Raw genomic sequence first — 25,811 nt, forward strand, 5'->3', positions numbered from 1 at the left:
GCACTTTTTCCTAGCCAGTATAAACACATTCAGAGAAGCATTCTGAACAATTTAATCTTTTTATTTACCATTTTATTTATTATAGCACACCCTAAGCATCATCACTCTAAGTCAAGATTGAATATAGTGCAACCACAATACTTTTCACCAATAATACATTCTTGTCAGATTCTTCACAGGCAAGAAGTATTAATTTATTTGTGGATAAGGCATTTCAATATGTATGACTATTCTGGGCTTCAAACACATCTATTTATGCTCATCTGAAATTAGCTGTATGTTATCAAACAATGTGAAATATTAGTTATCAACTTTTAAACAATTCCATTATCATTGTGTGATATTTATTCTAGAAAAAAAATATCTTTGCACTGTGATTCCCACTGTTTCTTTACTTACAGCCACTTCCCCATAGCTTTTCTGCCAAGCTTTCAGAATTTTAAATTGTTTATTAATGCCTTTGAATTGAGGTCAGGGGAGGTCAGTTTAATGCAGTATCTTAAAGGATTACTACACACTTGGCTAAATGCAATGTATTGTCATTTTTATTTAAAGGAGTGCTTAACTGGAACTAATGTACAGTAGTTCACAGTTTATCAGACAGAAAATTTGTAGCACCTCATGATGCAAGCTGTATTTTCTGACTGCTACATAGAGACCTTTTAAGCGCAGGCTGAGATACTGGTTATGTTTTTGTTAGAGCACCTTCAGAATTTTTATAATAAATTTGTGTATTTAAAAAACTACAACCACACACAGTCTTTTGTTCACGGAGATGTTTATTTTTGTCTTCAATGTTTGTAGGGAATACGTTTTCACTACAAAAGTGTCTCAGAGAAACTCCATTCAAAGTCTAGACTTAAGAATGAAGGGAAAATATACTTTCAGCTGTACCAGTCCTGAGCAAAGTTTAAAAAAAAAAATAATTAAAAAAATCCTCTAGAGCTAGGAAGCAGCACCAATAAAACCAGAGGGCCTCTTACTCATATCTGCTCATGCTTTCTTTTCTGCTTGAGAATTGGTAAAAACTTAGGTAGGAAGAATTGCTTTATTAGAATGTGGACCTAAGATTCACAGTTCCAATCTCTCACCAAATACCACACATTCTTTTATGGTTGGAGTTCAGGACCTCAGTTTTACTTTCTCTGAAGTAGTCAGGACTGCTAACAGCAAGACTGCTGACCCCATGGTGTAACATTTTCTCTTACTTAAATTGGTAAATAAATATTTATTTAATATACTTCTTTTAATAAATATTTATTTCCTATCAATATCATGTTCCTGAAAAGTTACATTGTTCTTAGAAGTATACTACTCATAGCAGTTATAAGACTTTTGATAACATCAGGTCTCAAAGTAATTTAAGTGGCTTACATTCTGTCTCTCGTTCTTTCAGTGAAAGGATTTTAAGCCATTGGTAACACTCAGTACTTAATAGTTGGTTTATCCAGGACATTCAGATTCAATCTGTCAAAGTAAATACTTCTAAGAGTCAGAACAGAAAAGGCACTTACTCATTTTGGGGAAGACACCTGGCAGGTAAGATTTTTATTTTCAAAATAACAAGCCCTTTTTCTGACAATAAAATCCTTTAAAACTCCAGTTGGATAAACATAAAACCTATGAATAAAAGCAATTTATGTACTCATTTCCAAGAAAGGTAATACTGTCCTTGACTGAGAAACTAAGAGTGTGAAAGCATCCAGAAATACTCAGTTTTACTCTTCTGTGATACACCAGCAGGCTATCACAGCTGACTAGAAGAAAAAAAAACTCCTCCAAACAATGTGTCTTTTACAAACTGAAAGCCTCAGAAATTTCTGGACGTTTTCTTATTAGGTACTTGTATCAGCAATAAAATATAAGATTCTAGTGTGTTATAAGCAGGAATATCACTTTGGTCACAACTGATAACCTGTGACTCCATCCAGAGGAGTAAATCTTTCATCAAACTTCCTTTCCATCAAATAATTGCCTCAGTGATGCTCTGTATAAGGCACTTAGTAAATCTTAAGAGCATCTGACAGTCTGTTGGTAATTTTGATTTGTTTGTGAGGGTGCTCTACCAATGCTTCAAGATTAATGGCCTAAGGTGTAGAATAACCACTGAAAACAGCCATGTGAACTACTGGCCACAAAACTCTTCAGAAGCCACATCCATTCTGGTCTGGGTTCTTACTACCCTTTCAGCATGAAGTTATCCCTTTTTCTAAGAGACCAGGAGTCAGATCCTTTAAATTGGGTAGTGTCTAAATGTACAAGAGGAATTAATTTTGTTCTTGACTAGCTCTTTAATAAAACCTTCTGCCTTTTCAATAAATGACCTGTATCCAAAAGTGAAGTGTTCATGGTATTTACTATGAAATTCACAAAACCCTACATCTTTAGGCCAAAAGTCACCGAATCAACAGGTATCAAGAATAATAAAGCAAAACACACCTCTAAGTGTGGGATGCTTTCCAACACAGAGAAAGGAATACTAAACACACAAAGAAGCCATTGTAATTGGAAAAGTATTCCTAAGTATTCTTAGCTTTTCTAATTATTCTTCTGAAAATACATTTCCTTTTTTCTTTACCCTCCCTTATCCTCTGTCTTTTTGTTGGACTGAGGTTTTTTTTTTGAAGGTGTTTGACATTCTAGACACAGAAGCTACTCAGAATTTCTGAAGGAAAGCTGAGAAAGTGCTCACTATCTCTGCATGTTTCAAGGATTTCTTTCTCTAGCTGGCACTCAGAGCATTTTCTTGCACCTTTTAAAAATGCCTCCAGGTACTGCAAGTTACTTGGCACCATTATATCTCCATCAGCTGGAAAGCATTTTGCTTATTTTCCCATGTTGGGAAGCCTCCTAGCAACAGAATCTGACCATTTTCAGAAATGCAGATACAAAGACCAGTAATTATCATCCCAGAATGTCAGCTACCTCAGCCAGAATGCTAAGTTTGCTCAGCAAGAATCTGTTCAGTAAGTCTATTACATAGAAACAAGGACAACGGTGACAAAATCGATCGGTGACCTCTAAGCTCCCCATACCACTGTTGGTCTTACAAAAAAACAAGATAAAATTGAAGAACTGGGAATGGCAGTCAAATTCCCCTTTTACAAAAGCAGGCATAATACATTATTTCAAACTCATTGCATCTGCACCCATTTATACTATAGATGTACTTAAATAATAAAAGAAAGAAGGAATCAGAATGTGTTTCCTTCAGAGGTGGGAGTAGTGATACTCAAGAATACATGTATTCTTAAGAGATTTCCCTTGCTGAGATTAATTCATAGCTGAAGGCTGCTGCAGTTAGAGATGATCAGTCAGATGGCAGATCATCTTGCTCGGAAATCTATGCTGTCAGGAACTGGGCTTGGCATTGAAGCATTTTAATTTATTCTGTGCAAAGAAGGATCTGCTTAAAATAGACTATTCACTGATGGCAGTTATATATTAGCTGTATATAAATAGAAAATTAGATTTCTCTATTCCCAAAGTGGGTATTCAGAAACTAGAATCAGCCTCATCACTTGTCTTAACTAACAGATTCTAACTGATTGAACAGTTCTATAATTTTCTACTGACAAATTCCCTGCAACTGCCTTTGACCAAAACAGAAGTTGTAGTTTGTAGAATCTAGTGAGGCAGTAAAAAGACAAATTTCATTAGCCCCGGTTACAAATATTTTCTTCTTCTGAATACTTTTGCTTTTTCATACAGTAGAGGAAGATTGTGAGTACACGGTTAGCAGGTTATAAAAAATAGATTAATACTCTCTTCTTCCTCAATAACTCCATTGTAAATTAGAGCCGCATTTCTTAAAATCTTGAAGTCTAAGGGAGCTTGTTCTCTTTGCAAGCACTTTAACCAAGATCAGTATTTATACATGGAGAAGAGTGTAATTAAAGATCACACTTTTCCAGGTGGCCTTGATCCTGAAAACATAGTCCTGAAGAGCTTCTTGCTCAGATATTCCTACCTCTGTCAAGATATGCCATACTTTCCACATAATAATTAACATTTTGGAACTATTCCTTAAATGATTGTTATTGGAGCAGTCTTTTTTTCTGATGGCAATTTTCTTTTTAAACATATAGGACAAGGAGTTATTAGATAATGTTACTATTTTGTCTTTCACAAATCGTACAGCAATCTCTTGTGATCATTCTCGGTAATAGTTGAGCTATGGGATATGCTTTTGCCCTTTATCTTCCATGTTTAACTCCTTAGTAGTAAGCTAAAACTTCCTGCGCCCATTAAACTGTCTACTCTTAAAATCCCCTTGGTTAGTGGACAGAGCAAGTTCTTTCAGATGACTTCTTTTTCCCATATTAAAAGGGGAGAGGTGAGGATCAAAAGTATCTCCTGTGGGATTGAGTAGTATACATTGGTGTTCATTTTAACTGCTTTTCACCGATATAGTTAAGCAGAAGCTGTAAACAGTGCCTGCATTACTAAGACTCTAGGATCTGAAACCAATTTATTTGTTCACTGCATTTTCCTTCAATGTTGGAAACCAAAGGTATAGTTCAGGCAGGGAACTCCTGAACTCCTAGGCCTTTTTCATACACATATTACAGTCTTGTTGTGTAATGTCTGAGGAAAGTCAATTAAACATCACTTGCTGCTGGATAACGCCATTTGCTAGCAAGTATGTAGCCATCCACTGCTGTTGCAGCATTTACTCCATTCTGGACAGGAAGTTACAATAATTTCTGTAAAGCATTGATTTGCAATTAACTTGAAGTACTTTCCCAATTTTAATTTAGTAGTTAAATCCTGCTAATTCTCATTAAAATGTGGTTCTTCAGATGTCAAACTAAGCTTGGCATGACTGTTGTCTTAAACAAATCTCTTGAGTACCTTTTAACAGTTTCTCCTCTTGTTAAAACTTCGACAGTACAAAAAAAACCCAAAAAACAAATGATCTTCCTCAGTTTGTCTGATTTTGCTGTACAGCTATTGCTAGTTTGTGAAGTTGCACCCTTTCAAACTGAGACTGCTCTGACATAAGTCAGGGCATAATTTCAGGTAGGAAAAATATTAGAAAGCTCAAAATGTAATCCCAGCATACCCAAATCTTAATGTTAACATAGAAACATCCATTTGCAAAATATCGTATTTGTCTGCTCCACTTGCCAAACCCAGCATTAACTTTTATCTTACCTATCTTATTCCTGAGTAAGCACAGGCCAAGTTTACTGCAAGTACAGCACTTGTTGCTGCCTTTGGAGAAATTAAATTAAATTACACTTCAATTTCTATATAGTTTCTGATATTTGAAAGGAAGCATACCCAGCCTCCCTAGTAGGGAGCAGAGTCAAATAAAGACATGTGACAGAAAAAACCAAGCAGATACAGTTAAAGAGCCCTGGATGTATGTTAAAAGTACACAATAGACAGTTCAATGCCAAATCCATCCTGTATAACAAAAGTATAATTGATCAGCATAATGTGGAAAACTGTCCTGCCTGAACACTATAATGAATTGGTGGAAACAAATTATAAAAAGTTTTCTATCTTACATGGCTACCTAGAAATGTGCTATCCCTAATATTAAAAAAAAGTGCACAGATTATAAAATCAAACAATTTTTGAGATATTACAATCTATGCCCCAAAACATCAAACATCTAGAGAAACATAACAGACTAAAATGTCAGTCTTAATCTCAAGACTTTCAACATAAAGAAACAGATTTTTTGCCATGTCACTTGGGTTTTGTATTACTGCTTCTGTTAGAATCAAGATTTTATATGGCATAATTTAACCTCCTACTAAGAAGTGCAACTTTTGTTTATCTCCAATATGTAAACTTAAATTCAGTAAAAAAAAATAAAAGGATCCTTGTCTACAATTGTATATTTGTTCTTTTCCTTATACCACCTATAAATACCAGCAAAGTTAGGAAGATAAGAGACTGAATTATTGTATACTTCATCAATGAACTATTTATACTTCTTCTTCCCCCATTTCCCTCCCCCCCTTTTTCCTTTCTGAAACCGGACAATCAATCAGCACATAAAGGAACTAATTTACATGGAACACTACCACACTTGTCTTTGTTGGGTCACCATTTCATGAACAACCCAGGATGTATGGCTGTTGAAGACTGGTGCATATATAGGTTTAACAAATAACAGTTCCTATGCAGAAAGCAGTCACAGAGAAAAATAGCTAATCAAAACACATTACAACATTAAATTTTCACTTTTTATAAATGGAGTAAAGATGCTTTTAAATATATTTACAGTTAGAAAAAAGGACTTAGGATTACTACAAGTCAAAATTATTTAGAAATTATTAAAGTGAAGTTCATTTAAATTATAACATTATGCCATATTCTACTTGTCTACTCTGCTGTCAGTATTGTCACATCCCTTTAATCACAAGCAGGCAGAAATTTATCTTCACTTTGCTTAATGCCAAAACAGGCATCACTGCAGTATAAACACTGGCAATGTAATAGCTCAGTTAAAACCACCACAGCTCAGTTTTTAGATCCTAGCTGACTGGTGTTATTTCTGTGGTTAGAAATTGCTTTTCAGTGTCTTATTCCATAAAAGTACAGTGAGACTTTTCTGCATTCTTTTTGATTATAGCCATACTTGTACCACGTTTTTGAAATTCTCTAGAGACAGATGAATCATAGTAAAATCCACTCCATCCTCCCTTCCTTCAAAACCAAATGGCTACTTACTTCTGAAGATACAGAGACCTCACTGGCAGTGCTGGGTGGTTTATTCACATGAAGTTAAATGAAAATACGTTTCCCACTTAGTGAACTACTGGTAATAGACTATTATTTGTTTGCAAGGAATTCTGAAACGTTTTAGCATTCATTATATTTTAAATTAGGAACACATTTCATAAAACCTCGTGCAATGAGATTCACTATCATTAAACTGCTTACTTTAAACAGTTTCAACTCTCTTGTAATCCATTACATCAGTATAGTCTGCAAATACTTCCACCTAAAAATAAAATATAAAAAAATAAAGTTGAGAAGCATGTATTTTTCATTTAAAAACTATTGTATGTTACTCTGACCACCAGCCTGGCCCCAAAAACATTTAAGAACCTTAAAATGCATTGTTTTACAGATACTGAGATTTGGCCAGGTAACGGCAATGAACAGACATCCTATTTAGTAAGATAAAGCAGAATACATAATAAACAGGTCAGTAGTTATCCATCTGAAATAGGCTATAATTAACATTTGATGTCTAAAAAGTTTAAACAGCAACACTAAGGAATGAGGTATGTATGTTCTCAGATATCACATCAGACTTTCATTTTATGCAACTAACTGTATTTCACAACTAGCATCTTACAAAATAGAACAGTACCATTGTGCCTGTAGAAGTACTGCATTAAAAACAGAAAAATACATTACTACAAGAAACCACCAAACATCACAATTGTCAGGGGCTACAAAAATCCATTGTTTTAGCTGTTAAGAAGTCATATCATACGTTGGTAATAATTTGGGGCTGGATTCACTACCAAGAATGTCCATCCAACTTTTACATGGGCTTAAAAATATATTTACTTTGAATGAAAATGAAAAGAATCACAGGAGTGCAAGTGGACAACCTCACTAAAAGGAGCTAAATGGACTTTTGTACTGAATCTGAATCTATAATTTAAAATCTATACATAGATTGTATGTGTCTATCAAAACACTTATTGGTTGTAAACAAAAATGCAAGATCTGTATTCACAAAAATATTTTATTGGTAATTTTACATAATGCCAGATGGGATTGCAAATAGTTCTGCTCTGTATTGGTATATTGCTAAGTGCATACATGTTGACAGTTCATGCCATAAAGTCGGGTACTAAGTTTTTTCATATGATTTATGACATAAGAGATTCTAATAGGCCAAATCAATATTAAATAAATTGATTCAGTAACAAAAAAAATATTTGTTATTTCCTAATTCTTCTGCATCATCTGATATTCCTGTAATGAAATAAGTGACTATATGACACTAGATAAATTTGGGGCAAGGAATCAGCACTGAGCAGAAATAAGAACTATGCTTCTGTTATTTTTAAAGCTTTTCCAAACTTTCATATTTCCAAATGTTAGGTTTTGCCAGATGTGTCACCATCTGAGGTTCAATATTTTGTACACAACACAGAATACCAGTGTACGGTGACAACGTGGTAATTTACCTGAATTGTAAGGTTAACCAATCAATGCTTAGAATGTGTTTTCTATTTCGCTTGTAAACATTACAATAAGTGTTTTAGGTGTGAAAAAATATTGGTAAAACCATCAACATAACTCAGTAACAGTAATATAGTAAAATGTGTCAAACATTGGCAAAAATTCATACAAATGTTTTATTTAATAACATTTTTCCTATTTAACCACACCAAGTACCAGCAGGTGTTTTTAAGAAGATAATTATTATGAAAATTCTGTTGCAGCAATAGTTGATTAAGTTGATCTTTGACTTGCATACATATAACTATGTTTCACAATTCTCAAATAATACATATTTAGGCAGCTTGAACTATGTTATAAAAATTTAAATTCAGTACATGCCAATAGTAGAGACTCCAAGAGTTGTGTTAGAATTCACTAAACTAAAAGTGAAAATGGACTTACCAATAACACTGCATAATGAACATTCAAACCACATTTTCATGGCACCTTTACACACGAAGATTAAAAAGCTGGTCTGAAAATGCTTTGTAAGCATTTGTAGACTGCATTTAAATTATTGTTTCCACCACTGCAATTTTTTCTTTTTTTTTTTTTTTTATTAAACTGCATAAATTATGTTCCAGTCAACATACCAATTGTGCATGGATAACCTGTCATGAAAATGTGGTAACAGGTGACAGAATTATGAACTTGCATGTTTTGAAGAGAAGAGACTAAAGAAACTGGAGAAAATAAACTTTAATGAGATTCCCCATTCAGTGATGATGCTTCTCCTCTGGGTGAAGACGACCTGGACATTCCCCTCTCTGTGTTGTCAGAGCTAGAACCACTCTGACTGTGTTGATCTGCAGACGCAGCACTGGAAGCAGGTGGTGACTTAGTTTTCTCCTTAAAGTCTGTAATTATGACTGTCAGATCTCCAACTGTAACTTCCAAATGCTGAGCACTACTTCGATCCACATTTTTCAATCTTGGCCTAAATAAAGCAAATATCATATTAAAAGCACATGCATCATCTTATTGCCTTGTCTTCCTCCTACTTTCTAGGAGTTCTGAAGAACATACACATGTATATGAGACTGCTATGTGCAACATGTAATACACAGGGAAACAACATACCACAAGTATTTATGGTAGAGTGCTTCCTGCTATGTATTTTTTATACTATAGAACAGCTGATCATAACACATTACATTCTCCTAAGATTATTTAAAACTTGACCTTATGAATAATGTAACTGTGCACTGATATGGATGTGTTGCACATGTGAAAGTTTTTATTTTTAATTTTTTTTCTGTATTGTGGCTATAGTACATTCTAAATTTGATCCAGAGAAGCATCCATCTCTGCAGCAGCCTTAAGCAACAATTCCAAGTAGAGAATCATGTTCAATAATGAAGATCTTGGTGCCTGTCTTTTGATTTCAATAGCATAGACAGTGCTAACTTGCAGCAGGTATTATTTAATTTCAAAGCCTCACTAGGACTGCTAGTATCCTATTGGAACTGGACTTCGTGTTCACGGTATAACTCTAGTATTCCTGACACATGCTGTGATTTAAATTATGCACAGAGCTGAGTATCATCCACAGTGTTAATAGAGAAAGTCTCTTCATCTAATCTTTCAATTAATTTTCAAAACAAAATGAACCAAAGAACACTTCATTTTGTCATCATATTTTTGCTAGGGATGTGTAAAGTAATTTCAATTTACTGTTTTCCTTTGACTACAATGAAAAACTCACCAGACAGCTGACTCTATACAAGCTGTTACACAAGTGTGGCTTTATGCGTTTAACTAACTCCACAGCTTGCACTAGCTCAAGTTGCACTCAAATATGATAATGACCTTACCTGTCAGCAGGTGTGCAAACAGCAAAGCCCTAACCTTTACCCTATCATCTGACTTTCTTTGTGTGAAGTAGAATTGGTTCCCAGTCACCTCAGCTGAAACACCTCACGCCTTTTCTCTGCTAGCATAGAGACAGGCTTTGACATCTTCTTCCCCTGGGGCTGAAGTAGGGTGACTGAAGAATCTAAAGAGAAAACTGAAAATCTGCTGCTCTAACATGGGAATGAAGAGAAAAATTCAGCATTATCAATCAGTGCAATGCCTGGAGCTTATTAATGATATTGAGTGTGTGTACAGATTTCTGTGATAGTTTCCAGCAATAATGTACAAGTTCTAAGGCAAAGAGAAAAGGATATCCTTTTCCCAAAGGATACTGAAGAACTCTTCTTAATCAAGCATTCTTAACTTGCTATCCTAGCTAGGGAATCAATTCTGTGAAAAAAATGAACTGTTTGAAGCATTAAAAAAAAAGTAGCCTACTTATTTCAAATATCAATTCTTAATCCAAATCTCTACACTGGTATTTCAGTCCAAGATTTTTATTTTAGCTATTTTTTCAAATGTTCTCCATTTTTCATTACCTCGCTTTGGCATTTTTAATGTACTATTGCAATTCAACCATCAATATTTCAATTCAATTAAAACTCACTATGTTTGCTTCAAATACTTCATATCTGAAGTACTTCATTTACATAAGGTAAGTTACTGTATTTGAGTTTTGGGGGTTTTTTTAAAAAAAAAAAGGAAGAAACACCTCAGTGTCTTTATGACTTTATTCCTAACCATGATTTTGTTTACAACTGTTCTCTCTTCTCTCAGCCTCTTCCTGGGCCTGATGCTGATGATCCTATTTCAGGCACAAGAGAAGCAACTGCTACTTCTCTGCATAACTAATCCTAAATGATCTCCCTTGGTGAGATGACTTTGGAGCACTTCCAAAAAAGAAAATTCCTGCCACAATAACTTTATGCTTAGCCTGTGATGATTTAGGGGTTAAACTTTCTGCTTCTGTTTTGCAGTTTACACCCTCCTTCCACCTGGTCTTAAAGCAACATCAATGCTTTCACAACTGCTTGTCTGTACTGTAATATTTCCTGTTCTCAGTTCTAAGAGTCTAAGGTTTGCTTCAGCATCCCAGATGAAGATAAAGATTTGCATCACTAAGTAATACACATGCCTTACCTTGTCACATTAATTTATACCCTATTTCAGCCCTTCAGAGTTTATTCCAGTTTTGAAAGGATGGCAATAGCCAAGTTACCTTTCCCACTCTTCTGCACCTCAGTACTGATTCTCAATCTCTCTCTCTCTCTCCTACTATTACATTACAGCTCTAACCCTTAACAAAAATCCCCAACTCTTTCTCTCTACAATCAGCTGGTCTCCATCTTCTGGTCAAAATTACAAACTGCAGGTTTTCTTTGCATTTAATTGGCATCCTAAATAAATGAAACATCACACATTAATACTGAGCGTTATTGTTGAAAGAGTCTGCCACAGCCCTTATAAAACAGTAAAAATTGCAGACCATTTTCTTATTTTCTTTTCCAAATTATGTTTTACCAATACTGCAAAAGTTTCTAAAATATTTACCTGGTTTTCTTATGACTGTTCTTTTTGCTTGTTGTTTCCTTTTCACTTTTTTCCTTTTCTACTTTGTCTTTTTTTTCTTTCTTTGATTGTGTAGGGGGCACGAACTGCTGAGGAACTTGTTGTGCAACCAGCTGAGAGACAGGTCGAGGTTTCCTGTGTGCACACATATATGGACACGAATAATGCTTAGTTTTACAACTCTCAAATTCTCTACGCTTCAGTTATAAACAATCACTATAAAAAGAAATATTGCTAAAAGTTATCTTGCAGCTAATACTTCATTAAAATAGCATACCAATTTTAAACCCATTACAGCCTTCTGTTTCACCTACTTGCATTATCAACAAATAAGAGATACATATTTTTTTAAGGATTTAGACACAAGACTTTACAATGTGCCCTCTCCTCCCAGTCGTCACATCCAGAGACTTACATAGAGTGAACTCCAAAACATGAAGCTTCCAGAGGGAATCCTTTACCACACACTTCCAGCTCCCTCAAATGAGGGAGTGTACTCCAGTACAGAAGTATACAAGTCATAACACAAAAAGCTGACCTTTCCAGTATCAGAGCTAACTGGCCTTACAGAGTAAAACTTAAATGTTTCCAGCTCAAATTCATTCATAGCAATGACAAATCTTGTCGACTATCATTTTTATGAAGTTGCTCACTGAAAGAAAAATATATATACTGCGCTAATATTAGTAGGATATGGCTGTCAAAACATAAGTACTTCAATAGCTGGCAACAGAAACTTTGGACCACATTCCATAAGTATACACAGTGCAAGTTTCATTTCCAAGTTTTGATACAATCTAAAAACCAGGGTGAGAAGAGGAACAGCCAGCAACAGAATTTAACAGTTTATTATTTTTACATTTTCTGAAATACTACTTTGAAATTGCTTAATTTTTATTTTATTGTGTACTGAAATACAATGATTCTGATTTGAGATGAAACATTTTACTCTTTCCAATGCAAGTGCATTTATTTTGATATTTGGGAATTAAGACATTCCAAGTCATGATATTTAAAGGAAGTTTCTGTCATGCTATTCAGACTTTGAAGATGCAAATTTCTTCTCCAAAAGAATGTTTAATCTGCCAGGCTCTTGGGATTTGTTATGTGGATTGTGTTGTTGTGCTTTTTTAAATAGAAAAAGCACCAATGACATGCACTGTGATGCTCCAAAAATACAAAGCTGTTATTAAAGCAACAGAAGCTATCAGCTCTTACGCATATTTATTTATCCCAATCGACAGGATCACACTACCAGCACTTCTTACTTAGGTAAAGTGACAAGCAAAATAATAAAAGCAGAAAATCAAGGCAGCTCCCATTAGCAAGTTATATTTTCAGTAATGATTGCAATAGTTCATGTTAAAGAGTGAAACCCAAGCTACAAGAACCAATAAAGAGTGGGAAAGCCAGTTGATATAAACCACCTGAGATTTCATAAGTCTTCACAGCAAGTAATTAATGAATTAAAGTAAAAATAAAGACCATTAAAAATGTCAACACAACAGAACTTCAGGATAAAATCTAGACTACCACATACCCACTCATTAACGAAACCCACATTAACCCATAGAGAGACAAAGATTAGCAACTGATCACTTCATGAACACTACTCAGCTTATATCAAATGGCAAACATAAGACTACTTGCTTTTCAGAACAGCATTGCAACCAAGACCTTGGAAAACACGCAGTATTTAGAGTCCAAAATCACTGAAATGGCTTTATGGACTACAATTGCTTACGATAACAGAGTATGTAAAACATTTTTAAGAAAACTTGTCTCAGAACTGGTTTGACCTTCTGCCATATTAGTTCATAACAAAGCAGGTGTAACTGATGCATAAGCTTATAATTTCAGATGGAAAAGATTTGTGATGATAAACAAACCTGGTAATCTGTCTTGAACTGAAGATTGCTCCAGGAGATAGGGATACAGGGAGTTAATATTTCTGGTGACACCCAAGTGACAATCCTGTCATTACCACATAGTGACTTGAGAGAATAATCTGACATGCTACTTATCAAGTAAGACAGTAGTGAACTTCTCAGCACAGAATTAATTATTGCCTCAGGCTGTGGACAACACCACGATCATGGAAACTTGTTAAAAAGGGGTAAAGAAGGGAAAAAAATATTCTTAGCCAATTATTTTAGGAGTGCTCAATTTGCAACAGTTTCAGTTCCTGAGGGCAAACTAGGTAATTTCTATTAGAGTAGAGGTGGGAAATTAGGCTTAGAACTAAGTCCTGGGTTTAGAACTTTTTTTCCAGTACCGTAAAACAAATGAGACTGACAAAAAAGATCTTTGCCACAAGGAACAGAAGTCAGTTAGGATGAAAAAACAACCCCAAACTCACAGAGAAACCACACTTGAGAAGATGCACATTGTCAATTATTTCTGTAGGTGTCTATCAGTTATATTTATGTTCCAAAATTTATTACCTGCTTTGCCACTTCCAGATTTATTAAATAAGGCAATGTTTTTGTATTTAAAACTTGAGGAAAAATAAGTTCACATCTCTCAGCACTGAGAGTCTTATCTTTCAAGCATCCTTGTTTTGTTTTCCTTTCCCCTCAGGTACTCAAAAGGGGCCACTGAACTGCAACCAAACACTTTGCAAGCCATGCAGGCTTCAGCAGATAACTACCACTCATGAAGCTTTAACCTGATAGAATTGTTCATGATTTAGCAGTAGCTGAATCATGTCATTCAAGCATAAAGGAATTCATGCAGAGAAGGCTTTCTCACAGAGAAGATAAATATAAGAAAAAGTCTTCCTATAACAGGAAATTGATGGTTTGCACCAGGTAGTTAAAAACCATTTGTAGTGGGCAGCTACAAATTAAGTATTTGCCAATTATCTTAACACCACCTTTTAGTTAATCAATATATCTATGGTCATTTGCTTTTTTAGCATATTCAAGAGCACCTCAGCTAACTAGTGGTTAGAAAGAATATCTATTAATTTCTCCATTATGATGACAAGCATTTTTACCTCCACCACCGGAAACTACTTTACAACTGAACAATTCAGAACTACATACAGGAATGTTCATAAGTACAACACAAATTGCTTAGTCAGACCCTCAAAACTTCGCATTTTTACCTAATAATTTCACTTCAGTCATTTTAAATGGAACACTATTCGAGTAAGGCATATGCTATTACAAGAGAAAAGAGCTATCAATTGTTTCCAACAGAGGGAAACTTTATGGCTTCGGTTCCAAGCACTGCAGCCGTATCAACAAACAAATTTACTGACCTTCCAAGAGATCACTAAATATCTCAACTCTGAATATTATGTCTCTCATTTTCTGTCGCTTAGTTTTCCTTGAGAGCCAGTGTTATCTTTCTTGTAAGTTAACATCAGCCACACTTCTACCTACATTTCTATTTCAACCTAATCCATTATAGTTTTATTAATTACCTAATTCCAATGTTCCTTTCAAGGTCCAGCATACAAATACTCACACTTCATAATCTCCTTAAAGAAATAACCAACACTTTTGTTTCTTAAAAAGCTGGCAGACAGTAATACAAATATTTAAGGATACAGTTTTTGTCTTCCCTACAATTCTCATTAATGTTAAATGACAAGGATCATTTATCTCTATTCTTTTTGCTGCAGGATGTGACTACATTTTATCTCGCAGGATCTGATCTAGCTGCCGGTTGAGAGGGTATATGTAAAGAGGCTGCAGACTTGCCTATTTAAGTTTTGTGCACAGAAACTTGACCCTGATGCTCTCAAAGAAAGCAAATATTTAATACTGAGGAAGATGAACTAGTTTTCATTGTCGGCATTCTTAAAAAAATAATAGCATAGATAGCACTTTACATGCCTAGAGATGCCCCATCCCTGGAGGTGTTCAACGCCAGGCTGGATGGGGCCTTGGGCAGCCTGATCTAGTGGGATGTCCCTGCCCATGGCAGGGGGGTTGGAACAACATGACCTTTAAGGTGCCTTCCAAACTTTTCTATGATGCACAGGACCAAATGACATCTGCAACTTTTGCCTCGTGTAATTTCCCTCTCCCATACCTTTGTGCTCATAAGTAATTTTGAACATCTCACAGCAGTATATACTTCCTGCATTTCCCTCATCTCGTACTCCCTAATCATCTCTTTAATAATAAAAGACCAGTTTTATAGGGTGAATAACCTGGTCTCGTTACAACAAAGTGGGTCAGGTTTGAAAACAGAAATTTAAAAAAAAAAAATCTATGTACAACACTAATAATCAACATACACAGCAGAAGTACACAAAACTTTCAGTTGCACAAGTGGCGCATCAAACATGTAGACATGAAACTGACTTAAAGCTGAGGCACCTTGGGGTCTGATGGAATTTAATTTACACAGAGCACAACTACATTGGTACACTGCTGCTTCTACAGCCATCATGAGTCGATAAAGCAGTCTAATGTCTCCTGCACGATTCATGAGTATGAGCTCAAATTCTCACAGACCTAAGCTGCTTATCTGTCAAACTACTTCTAGGGTCCATCCACTACAGTCTGGAAACAAAGAGAATGGTGTGGACAACTGTGACAGTTTTTCCATGAACCAACCCCAAATCTGCCCACATCTCAAGCGAGTTCTGTGTCAGCATGATGCACCTCTATGTGCAGAGTTCAGAGAAGATTCATCTGTTTGGTGCTGCATATCCTAAACATGCAGACCTGACCAAGTAGAACTGCTCAGCAGCACACAATGCAGTCAAGTAAACTAGACAGCTGAGAAGCACAGTGCAGAGACATCGAGAGCAGAACAGCCAACAGCTCAGCTTTGATTCAGTGTGAGCCACACTGGACTTGGACTGGTCCACATAGAACCAGTACACATATCCTCCGACTATCTACAGATCTCAGAACATAATCTACAGATCTCTAAACATAACCCAAGCTTTTCTATATGGAAAGCTTGATTTACAATTAAACTAAAGTGGCAAGTTATCTCTATTAGTGCCACATACAACTTATCAAAAAACCTTTGAATACCACATGTTAAGCCAGATTTTTAAGTCAAGTATTGAGTTGTAGTCACTTACTTGCCATAATTTTCCCCCAATGACTAAAGCAATAATCCAGTCTGGTTTTAAGTACCTATCAATGAGCTGATACAATTCTGTTTTCAAATCCCTCATACTCCTTGCTTTCCTCTTAAATTATACACATATTGTCCAATCCGAGAAATCAGGAAGAAATCATCTGTGAAACACTATTCCTACAGCAGGATGTTATGTTGAAGCTGCCCAGCACAATATCGAACTATTTGTGGTTCATGGACTCAAGTTTCTCTTCCAGATACTGAGAAGCTACCTTTTGAACGACAGGAGAATTTGATGAAACAGATAAGATGTTTATACTATCAAATAGAGCAGTTAACTATTATATACCAGGAATAATTTATTCATCAGAACAGTCTGAGCTCTCAGGCTGATTAGCAATATCTTATCTCCTATCATACTTTCATCCCCAGAAGAAACCAGATCCAGAGCAAAACAAAGCCTGTGGTATTTCTTCAAAATTCTTCACCTGCTTTTATTTAGAATCTGTACATGGTATCCCATACATTACATAATTGCAACTTTGCACACAAATTTTCTCCTTTCCTTCACTGTAGAAGATCAACACTTCTTCAAAAAAACCCCAAACAAGTGTCAGAGACTTAAAGATGTTTTTATTCAAAGGCATCCCTAATCCTTAAGCAGTACCACTTATCTAAACTTCCATTCCCTGCAGGGAGACACTGACCTTTTGTTCAAGACAGCAGATTCATCTCTCAAGAAAAAGAGGTTAGAATTATCTGGAACAGAAACCTCACTGATTTTGTCTTGCCCTTGGTCACAACATCCTCTCCTCGAAAAATGAAAAATCCACATTATTCTTTAAATACAAAGTATTCTTCCCTTTTAGGTGATTCAGGAAGAAAGATTAAATGCTCCCATGTTAATGGAAGTTCCAAAATCTTCTGCATCTTGTTGCTTTGAAGTCCTCACTGTTACTCAAGTAATGAGCCCAGCATGTTTCTGAACATCAGCTCCATTCACATTTCTGCAATCTGTTCTGTCCCACCAGTGAGGCATGGCAGAGCTCATTCTTTGGAGTGCCTTGAGTTTCACTCTCTGAGGTTTTTCAAGAACTATCAAAATCCCTGCTGCTAAAAGGCCTTACAAGCAGTAACTAATCCATTTATACAAGTCATCTTTGGTCAAACTTGCAAAGCTGACTGCTAAAGAATATGATCAGTGCAAAAGTTCACAAACTCCAAATGATTTTGGTTTTTATGTTGTCTCCTTGGGAAACTCTTGGAGTTTATTCCAAAAGCTGCATAAAGTATGCTGATGAACTACAGATTAAACCCAGAATGCTTGTCATGGTTCTAAGATAGTAGAAACTCTAAAATCAAAGTCAGGAATTCCAAATGAAGTGTCTTCAGGCAAAGAATAAGAACAAACACAATCACTTTCTAGGAAAAATACCTAGAACTAATCTCCAGGCAGAGAAAGTCAGCTCCTCAAACCACTGCAAGTTTTCCATCACTTTCCATATGAAGGACAACTGCTTAAAATGCAACCTTCTCAAAATCGCACACCTATTTGGCAGTCACAAAGAAACAGGACTACTACAGTATCAAAATGGCAATGCCTCCACTTTCTATCTGATTATTACCCCTTTGAATTTTCCTTCTACCTTATCCTATATATACAAGCTTATTCTTCTTGAAGCCATACTGAAAATTCAGACGGTTTCTATTTGGATAGCTAGAAATTTTGGCTCCAGCACTCTCACTTCAGTTAGAGAGGCTTTTCTTTCATTAACCTATAATTATACAGCTCGTTTGCTCCTTTTGACAGCTCTGTTGTCCCCTGATTTCCACACAGAATTTGTCTTGTGGTTCTACAGAAATACAAAATAAGTATCATGGATAAGCTTATATGCAATAACCAGCTATGTGCACTCTTAAGCTCAGTAACTTCGAACGCGAAACAACTTTACTGTCAAGCTTTCCTGGAGTAAGTTCTGACAATGAGGTGATGCACAAGAACGTGTTTTATTACTGTAGCAATTCAAACAGCATTAAAATTTTAAAACACTTTCCAAAACTACCGCCAAACACAAGGAAAGCTTTTAATGCATTCTTTTCAAATTCAAAAATAGCACCTTCACCATAGGTTGACATTCTAGCCAAGTAATAATATAATATGTCAAATGAAAATCCCTCTTCCTATGAAGTCTGCAACCCACTATGTCCACTAGTATTCATATTTAAAATCATCTTAATTTTCCCCAAAACTATACACTCTTCTTTAATATCCCCAGTATGATAATACCTGATCTCAAAGATATTCAACCGTGCTACAAGGTTCAGACACATCAAATACAGGTTTACACTGCCTACCAGACAGATAAAACTGTAGGATGCCCGAAAACCACATGCAACTTGCAGTAATGTATATCATGTTGTAAGAACACTGTTACCATGACATAGCTGATTCCTGCTTTTGTTCCTTGTCCTCCCTCCAACCCACCTCTTTTGGAAGGGTCTGTCTTCTTTTTGAGGCGCAAGCTTCTCACAGCCACAATCAAAATGTTCTAAGATCATTCTGCACCAAATTCATAATTTCTCACTTCATAGCCAAACTCACTATACAGCCAACAAAAGCTCTGTGTATCTTGTTCATCTAACAGTTAACATGATTTTACATTGTTACACAAAAAAATGCTGGTATTTTCTCTCCAGTTGCCCTGCAAACTTGCCCATCTTCTTTCCATCTGCTACTGTAGAATTTCTCTGTTTCTGACTGAGCCAAGATACTAAATTTATTTTTAAATGAAATTTTTATTTCAATCATGTATTAGTACTCTGCTCCACCAGCCTTTGCTATTCCCTTATCTAGCAAGGTTTTCAGAAATGCCTTGTTAACATGCCTGAGTTTTTTCAGCTTTCAGTTCTTTCAGAATTTGGTAGCAAATTTAATTCTTTTAACAGGAGGTGGACTGAAAGTCCTTAGTTGTCTGTATTTTGTAGTGAATTGCCACTGAAAATACGAGTAATCCCTGATAAAGGAGTGCAGACCTTGGAATTAAATAAATTTAGTCATCTCCTTACAGCTTTAGCCTTTACACAGAAAGTAACAGGATAGGGCCATTTCCAATCACAATTTTTGAAAGCGTCCTACCCATCTGCTAACAGCAAACACGTATTTTACTTCAGACAAGTCAATACATTCTTGGAAAAATCACAGCATAATTTTAGTGCTGTATCTTGAACACAGGGATATATTTCAGATATCTGTACTTCAGACGCTAAATGTTCTGTATCACTCCTTTGCTTCTTTATTTTTATATCTGATCATATATTCCTCAATTACAGACAACAGAAAGCTATCTCATGATGATTTTGACTGTCTCTTCATATAGATCGTATCAAATCTTACCTACCCAAGTGGTTTTGTAAATTCCCCTTCATAAATATCACTTTGTTGGATAATGTCACAAAACTGTTGAAAGACTGGCATACACTGGCTAGCCTAAAACCCTGCAAAACTACATTAAAGACAATGGAAACACTTCTACCAGTGTTCTCAGAAGGCATGTGCAAGATAGTACGAGACCTGATGGATCAGCTCCTTGCAAAAAATCACACATGCTCCTTCCACAGAGCCATGCACGCAACAGTCCTACAGACCACCCTGCTCAACATTTCTTGGAACTGTCACCAAAACCAAAAGGTCCTGTAAGGGTAGCATTACAGTAAGTACTTGTTCTTTTTTTCTTAAATTATTCCACCTGAAGCAACTCAATTAACAATATGCCATTGTGAACTAAGCAAAACTATTGGAAGAAGCATTAGGTTTAACCAAACCCTAATAAAAATATTGGCTTATTCATGTTTGTATCATACATGTCTTTTAATAGTCCAAACAGAATACAGTTAAGTGCATTAAAATCCTGTTGAGAACAAAGTCAAATCATTCAAATCCTACTCTGTTCTTTCGTTGCTAGACTGGATCATTTCCCAGTACAAATGTACAGGCTTTAAATATCTTATAATTTATTTGAAGATCATTTTCCACTCACGTCTATCCTAAATATTAATGTCTCAAGAAGCTAATAGAAATCTGATATCCACAGTAATACTCTAATCTCCATTTTTCTAGTTCACAGTCATTACTGAAATCTCAAGAAAAGCTTATCTTTGCATACTTTCTACTTCATCATCATATTCTTGCTAGTCTCTACTCGAATCTCCTTCACCATGACCTCATTTCTCTACCAAGGTCCACATTCTCAAATACATATTAATGCAGCAATTAGGGTAATTAATTTAAAAATAAAGAGTTGTTCCTAATCTCCAAAGCAAATAGATGCATGTAGGGAGTCAGCTGGAAAGATACATGATGTTACAGTAAACAGCTTTTAAAACAAACAGCCAAAAAGAAGGATATGAAAAAGTGGGTTTAGGCAGAAGATTTTCTAAACAAAAGTCTACTCCTGTAACACATATTGTTAGAAGACTATTTAGACTTAGGTATGAATGTTTTGAGCAGTTCTTATGGCATTTATTTCAGTAAATTTTACAGGCTACAGCTATAGTTAAATATTGTAGCAATATTATAGCATGACATGCTTCCTGCATGTTTTCAAGAAGACATTAATTGTGCAAAGTTCTACCTTGTAGCTTTGTAATAGAACTTAAGACAGCTTTTTACTCTGAAGATCACAGGACAGGCTACAACCTGTGGACTCTGACTTTACCACGATGGACTAATGATGTAGATTTGGACACCAGAAGGTCTAAGTGGCTCCAGAATTTAAAAAAAAAAAAAAAGTATGTATATATATAACTCAGTTTCTGTAACATGTAATACAGTACCTTGAAGTAGAAGTTACTAAGGAGTAAATAAACTTTCCTCCCACCCACAAGTCAATTCTTTCTAACAGTTAGATTGCTCCCCAAATCATACACTGAATATTAGTTACTTTACAAATACCAAGTAATTAACATTCCCACTTCCTCAGGCATGTTTTCTCTCTTTTACTGTAACTGGCTTTAGTAAGAGCAAATGTAAGCAACTTCAGCTACACAGACGGAAAAATTAAACACATGCACAGCTACCGCAGTCTTCCTTGCTTTTAGCTGATCTCTGCTTGCAAGGAGCTTAACTTCAAAGAGATTGGGGTTTTTTTCAAAAGACTAGGAATCCATGAAAGATATTAGAAGGCCAAGGCCTATATTTCTACAGATATTGCAATGGTGTTGACAACTTTAAATGAAATAAATGGAACCAAATTTGATTTGGCATTATAACGCTGTCATCATGGCTTACAAATACACAAAAGAAAATTTCCTAAGAGTCAAGAAATTGTTATTTTAGTTCTCTATAACACAGAAAGAAATCCATAGAACCAATATACACATACATACGTTAAGTAACTGCAGTAACTGCCCTCATGTAATAGTGCAGTCAAGAGTCAATCTGACACAGTGAATAGCAGAACATTATTAAACTTCAAGTGAGAAGGCAGAAGTTGAAGTCTTACATTTTAGACCATTCATTGCAGTTTATGCTCAAATCTGTACCATTAAGGTGTAAGTATGTGCCATGTGGCTGTAGGAAAGCCAAGAAGAAAAATTCCTTATCTTTACCCTATCCATTTCCCTATCTTATGTACTGATCTTTCTTCATGCCTCAAAAAGACAATTTTTCAAGTGCTAGTTTGACAGTAAACATTTAAAGCATGAAATATTTTTCAGACTTCAAGAGTGGAGGACTGCTATTGTCAAATGCAAAACACTTGTTCCCCAATAAAGAGAACAGTCACCCATTCCTATGCACAAAACACACAACAGCTTTCAGTATATCCTTACACATATTTGCAGATTAGTGGCTACAATGTTTTGAGAGTTTATTTTCTTCTACAAGGCAATATTTCAACTAATATTTTTTCTAGATGTGATACATAAGCAAAATTTACTTCTTCTAATCACATTTATCTTTTAATGGACTATCACGTCTACTCCACAAGCTCTAAGTACAGCACCTTGTGCAACACAGCCTTCCAGTTCTGCCAAAATACCAAGGTAACAATATTCCAGAGTAAAGAAAATTGCATTTTCGACTAAAACCCCAGCACAAACAATTGTTCCACTACGACTGCTGATTTTTGTGATCAAGTGGAACTAGACCACAACTTATCTCCTAACACCAAAGAAAGAACAAAGAAGAAAAAAGATATTAATTTCTGCATAAGCACATCAGTGATATTTAAAGCAAAAGGGAAATCATCATCATGGAATTTTAGAATTGTTTGGATTGTAAGTGATTGTCAAGGTCACCTAGTCCAACACCACTACAGTGAGCAGAGACATCTTCAACTAAATCAGGTTGCTCAGAGCCCCAGCCAATGTAACCTTGAATTTTTCCAAGGATGGGGCATCTACCACCTCTCCAGGCAACATGTGCCAGTGTTTCACCACCCTCAGCGAAAAAAAGTTCTTCCTAATAAGTCTAAACTTCTCATCTTTTAGTTTAAAACCATTAACCCTTGTCCAATTGCTACAGGCCCTGCTAAAAGTTCTTTCCTATCTTTCTTACAAGCCCCCTGTAAGTACTGAAAGGCTGCAATGAGGTCTCCTTGGGAGTCTTCCCAAGCTGAACTACCCCAGGAGCATTGTGTATACACTGTGGCCAATTAGATCTTGTAAACTGTGGTCTGCACAGAAGCTAGCAGTTCATGCAATTACGTTACTCCTGATTTTTAGCTGTTGAAGTCCTATTATGAAAAGCAAAAAATACTTCCTGTTACCAGTTCTTGTAAAGCAAGTACAATAGTTGCCAGCAATTACATTGAATCACTAGCAGGAGAAGTGTTTGAATTCTGACACAGATCAGTTCACCCTCCAACAGTCATGACTACTCTATTTAGCTATTCATAGAATAAAAACTATCACATTAAACTACATTTAGCTTGCCATGTCCCATGAATACGCTTGCGCTGATCACCACACAAAGCTCATCTTGTGAGAAACTAGTTATTCAAAATTATTTTTTCTCATTACTATCACTTCTGTCATATCCTAGAGTGCTAAGTGTATTTCAGGCAGCCTCTGCAAATAAAGAGAGGGGCTGGAGGACAGCCAGAAGGGACCAAGGACCATGGTGGCCACCCAGCAGAAAATTAACGCTGCTCCAGGTGCTGCACCAGCCAGGACTGATGCAGCCACCCAGACACTGGGCTGCAGGGAGTGTCTCCCTCTCACACTGACTCACACTGGTAGTGACTCCACTTGTGGAGCTGTACTTGAGCGGGCAAACTCCTCCACTTGGTGTCAGAGCTAAGGGAGGAAGTAACTAGGCTGAGGATCATCAGGGAGTGTGAGGAGGAGACAGACCAGTGGGGCAACACTCAATGCTCCCTCTCACAAACTAAGCAGGCAGCCAGAGCAAACACGGTTGAGAACTCCCCATCAACTACCTGTGAGGCTGAGAAGAATGATGGGGAATGGCAGACACTTCCCGCCCAGCACAGCAGGCGCACTGTCCCCATTCAGACAACTCCCAGGTCCCCTTGTAAAATAGATACGAAGCGCTGCAAATGGAATCAAACTCCACAGAGAAGGAGGATGGCTCCCACAGCCTAGAAACATTCCCCAGGCTGCCCCATACTCAACCGACCATCAAAACAACCTCTGAGAAAAATAAGAGAAGAGTCATTGTCTTAGGGGATTCCCTTCTGAAGTGAACAGAGAGCCCGATCTGCAGACCAGACCCACTACACGGGGAGGTCTGCTGCCTGCCTGGGGCCCCTGTGAAAAACCTCATAAGAAAGCTTCTTTCCCTGGTAAAGCTTAAAAATTATTACCCTCTCTTAGTGTTCCAAGTAGGCAATAATGATATCCAGAAGAAAAAACAGAGGGCAATTAAGAGGGACTTCAGGGCCCTGGGGAGAATGGTGAAGGGCTCCAGGGCACAAGTAGTGTTTACCTCCACCATTTCAATAACAAGGAATGAAGAGGGAGAGAGCAAGAAAAATCAGATGATTAATACCTGGCTCCAAACCTGGTGTGAAGAGTAAAACTTTGGGTTCTTTGATCGTGGACTGGCCTACACACCTCCAGGTTTCCTTTCCAGGGATGGGGCACTCTTGTCCCCTAGGGGTACAAAAATTCTGTCCAAAACTCTAGCAGGACTCATAAACAGAACTTTAAACTGGATGTGAATGGGGAGGGGGATGAAGCCAGGCTTGACAGGGGCGAGCCTGGAAGTGGCACTCCAGTTCCTCAGAGATGGTGTGCTGGTGAGGACCTCCAGGGAGTCGGGGTGAATACACCTTGAGACAGAAAAGATGTAATGGGCTCTGATGCGTAAGATAATCTAAGGATCAGTTATTTGGGAATGAAGACTATTTCCTTGATGAGAGCTGTGGGATTAACAGCCCAACTGAAGTGCATCTACACCAATGCATGCAGCATGGGCAATAAACAGAAGGAACTGGAAGCTATTGTAGAGCAAGGAGACTACAATGTAGTTGCCATCACGGGAACATGGTGGGATGTCTTGTATAACTGGAGTGCTGCTATAGTGGGGTATAAACTCTTCAGGTGGGACAGGATATGTAAGAGAGGTGGTGGGGTAGTTCTCTATGTTAGAGAGTGCTTTGATACCCTTGAGCTCAGTAATGGTGATGACAGGATCAAGTGCCTGTGGGTAAAAATCAGAGGAGCCCACAGGGCAGGTATTGTGATGGGAGCCAGTTACAGACCACCTAGCCAAGAAGAGGCTGACAAGCTCTTCTACAAACAACTGGAGAAGTCTCAATATCACTAGCTCTTGTCCTTGGGGGAGACTTTAATCTAACAGGTACTCTGCTGGAAGTACAATACAGCAGAGAGGAAGCAGTCTAGGAGGTTCCCAGAGCGTGTGGAAGACAACTTCCTTACGCAACTGGTGAGTGAACTAACAAGGGAGGGTGCCCTCCTGGACTTGCTCTTTGTGAAGAGAGAAGGGCTTGTGGGGGATGTGATGACTGGAGGACGCCTGGGGCAAAGTGATCACAAGACGGTAGAATTCTCAGTTCTAGGTGAGGTGAGGAGGGGGGTTAGCAGAACGGCCACCTTAAACTTCCAGAGGGCAGACTTTGGACTGTTCAGAGGGCTGGTTGATAAAG

The 25,811-nt window shown here is 36.8% G+C and overlaps 2 protein-coding genes across 2 annotated transcripts in view; one reads left to right on the forward strand and one right to left on the reverse strand.

Annotated features, from left to right (window-relative positions):
• The window catches only part of PPHLN1 (periphilin 1), a 354,335-nt gene that overhangs the window by 201,544 nt on the left and 126,980 nt on the right, over positions 1-25,811 (forward strand). The gene's annotated exons all lie outside the window — the stretch shown is intronic.
• The window catches only part of YAF2 (YY1 associated factor 2), a 38,750-nt gene continuing 13,700 nt past the window's right edge, over positions 762-25,811 (reverse strand). Inside the window, exons 3-4 of the mRNA XM_069851902.1 lie at positions 11,614-11,766; positions 762-9,145 (exon numbers count right to left, since the gene is read on the reverse strand). Coding sequence (XP_069708003.1) covers positions 8,908-9,145; positions 11,614-11,766 — 391 coding nt within the window. The 3' untranslated portion in view covers positions 762-8,907. The remainder of the gene's footprint in view (positions 9,146-11,613; positions 11,767-25,811) is intronic.

This window comes from Phaenicophaeus curvirostris, chromosome 1 (assembly GCF_032191515.1).
Source record: "Phaenicophaeus curvirostris isolate KB17595 chromosome 1, BPBGC_Pcur_1.0, whole genome shotgun sequence".
NCBI lineage: Eukaryota > Metazoa > Chordata > Aves > Cuculiformes > Cuculidae > Phaenicophaeus > Phaenicophaeus curvirostris.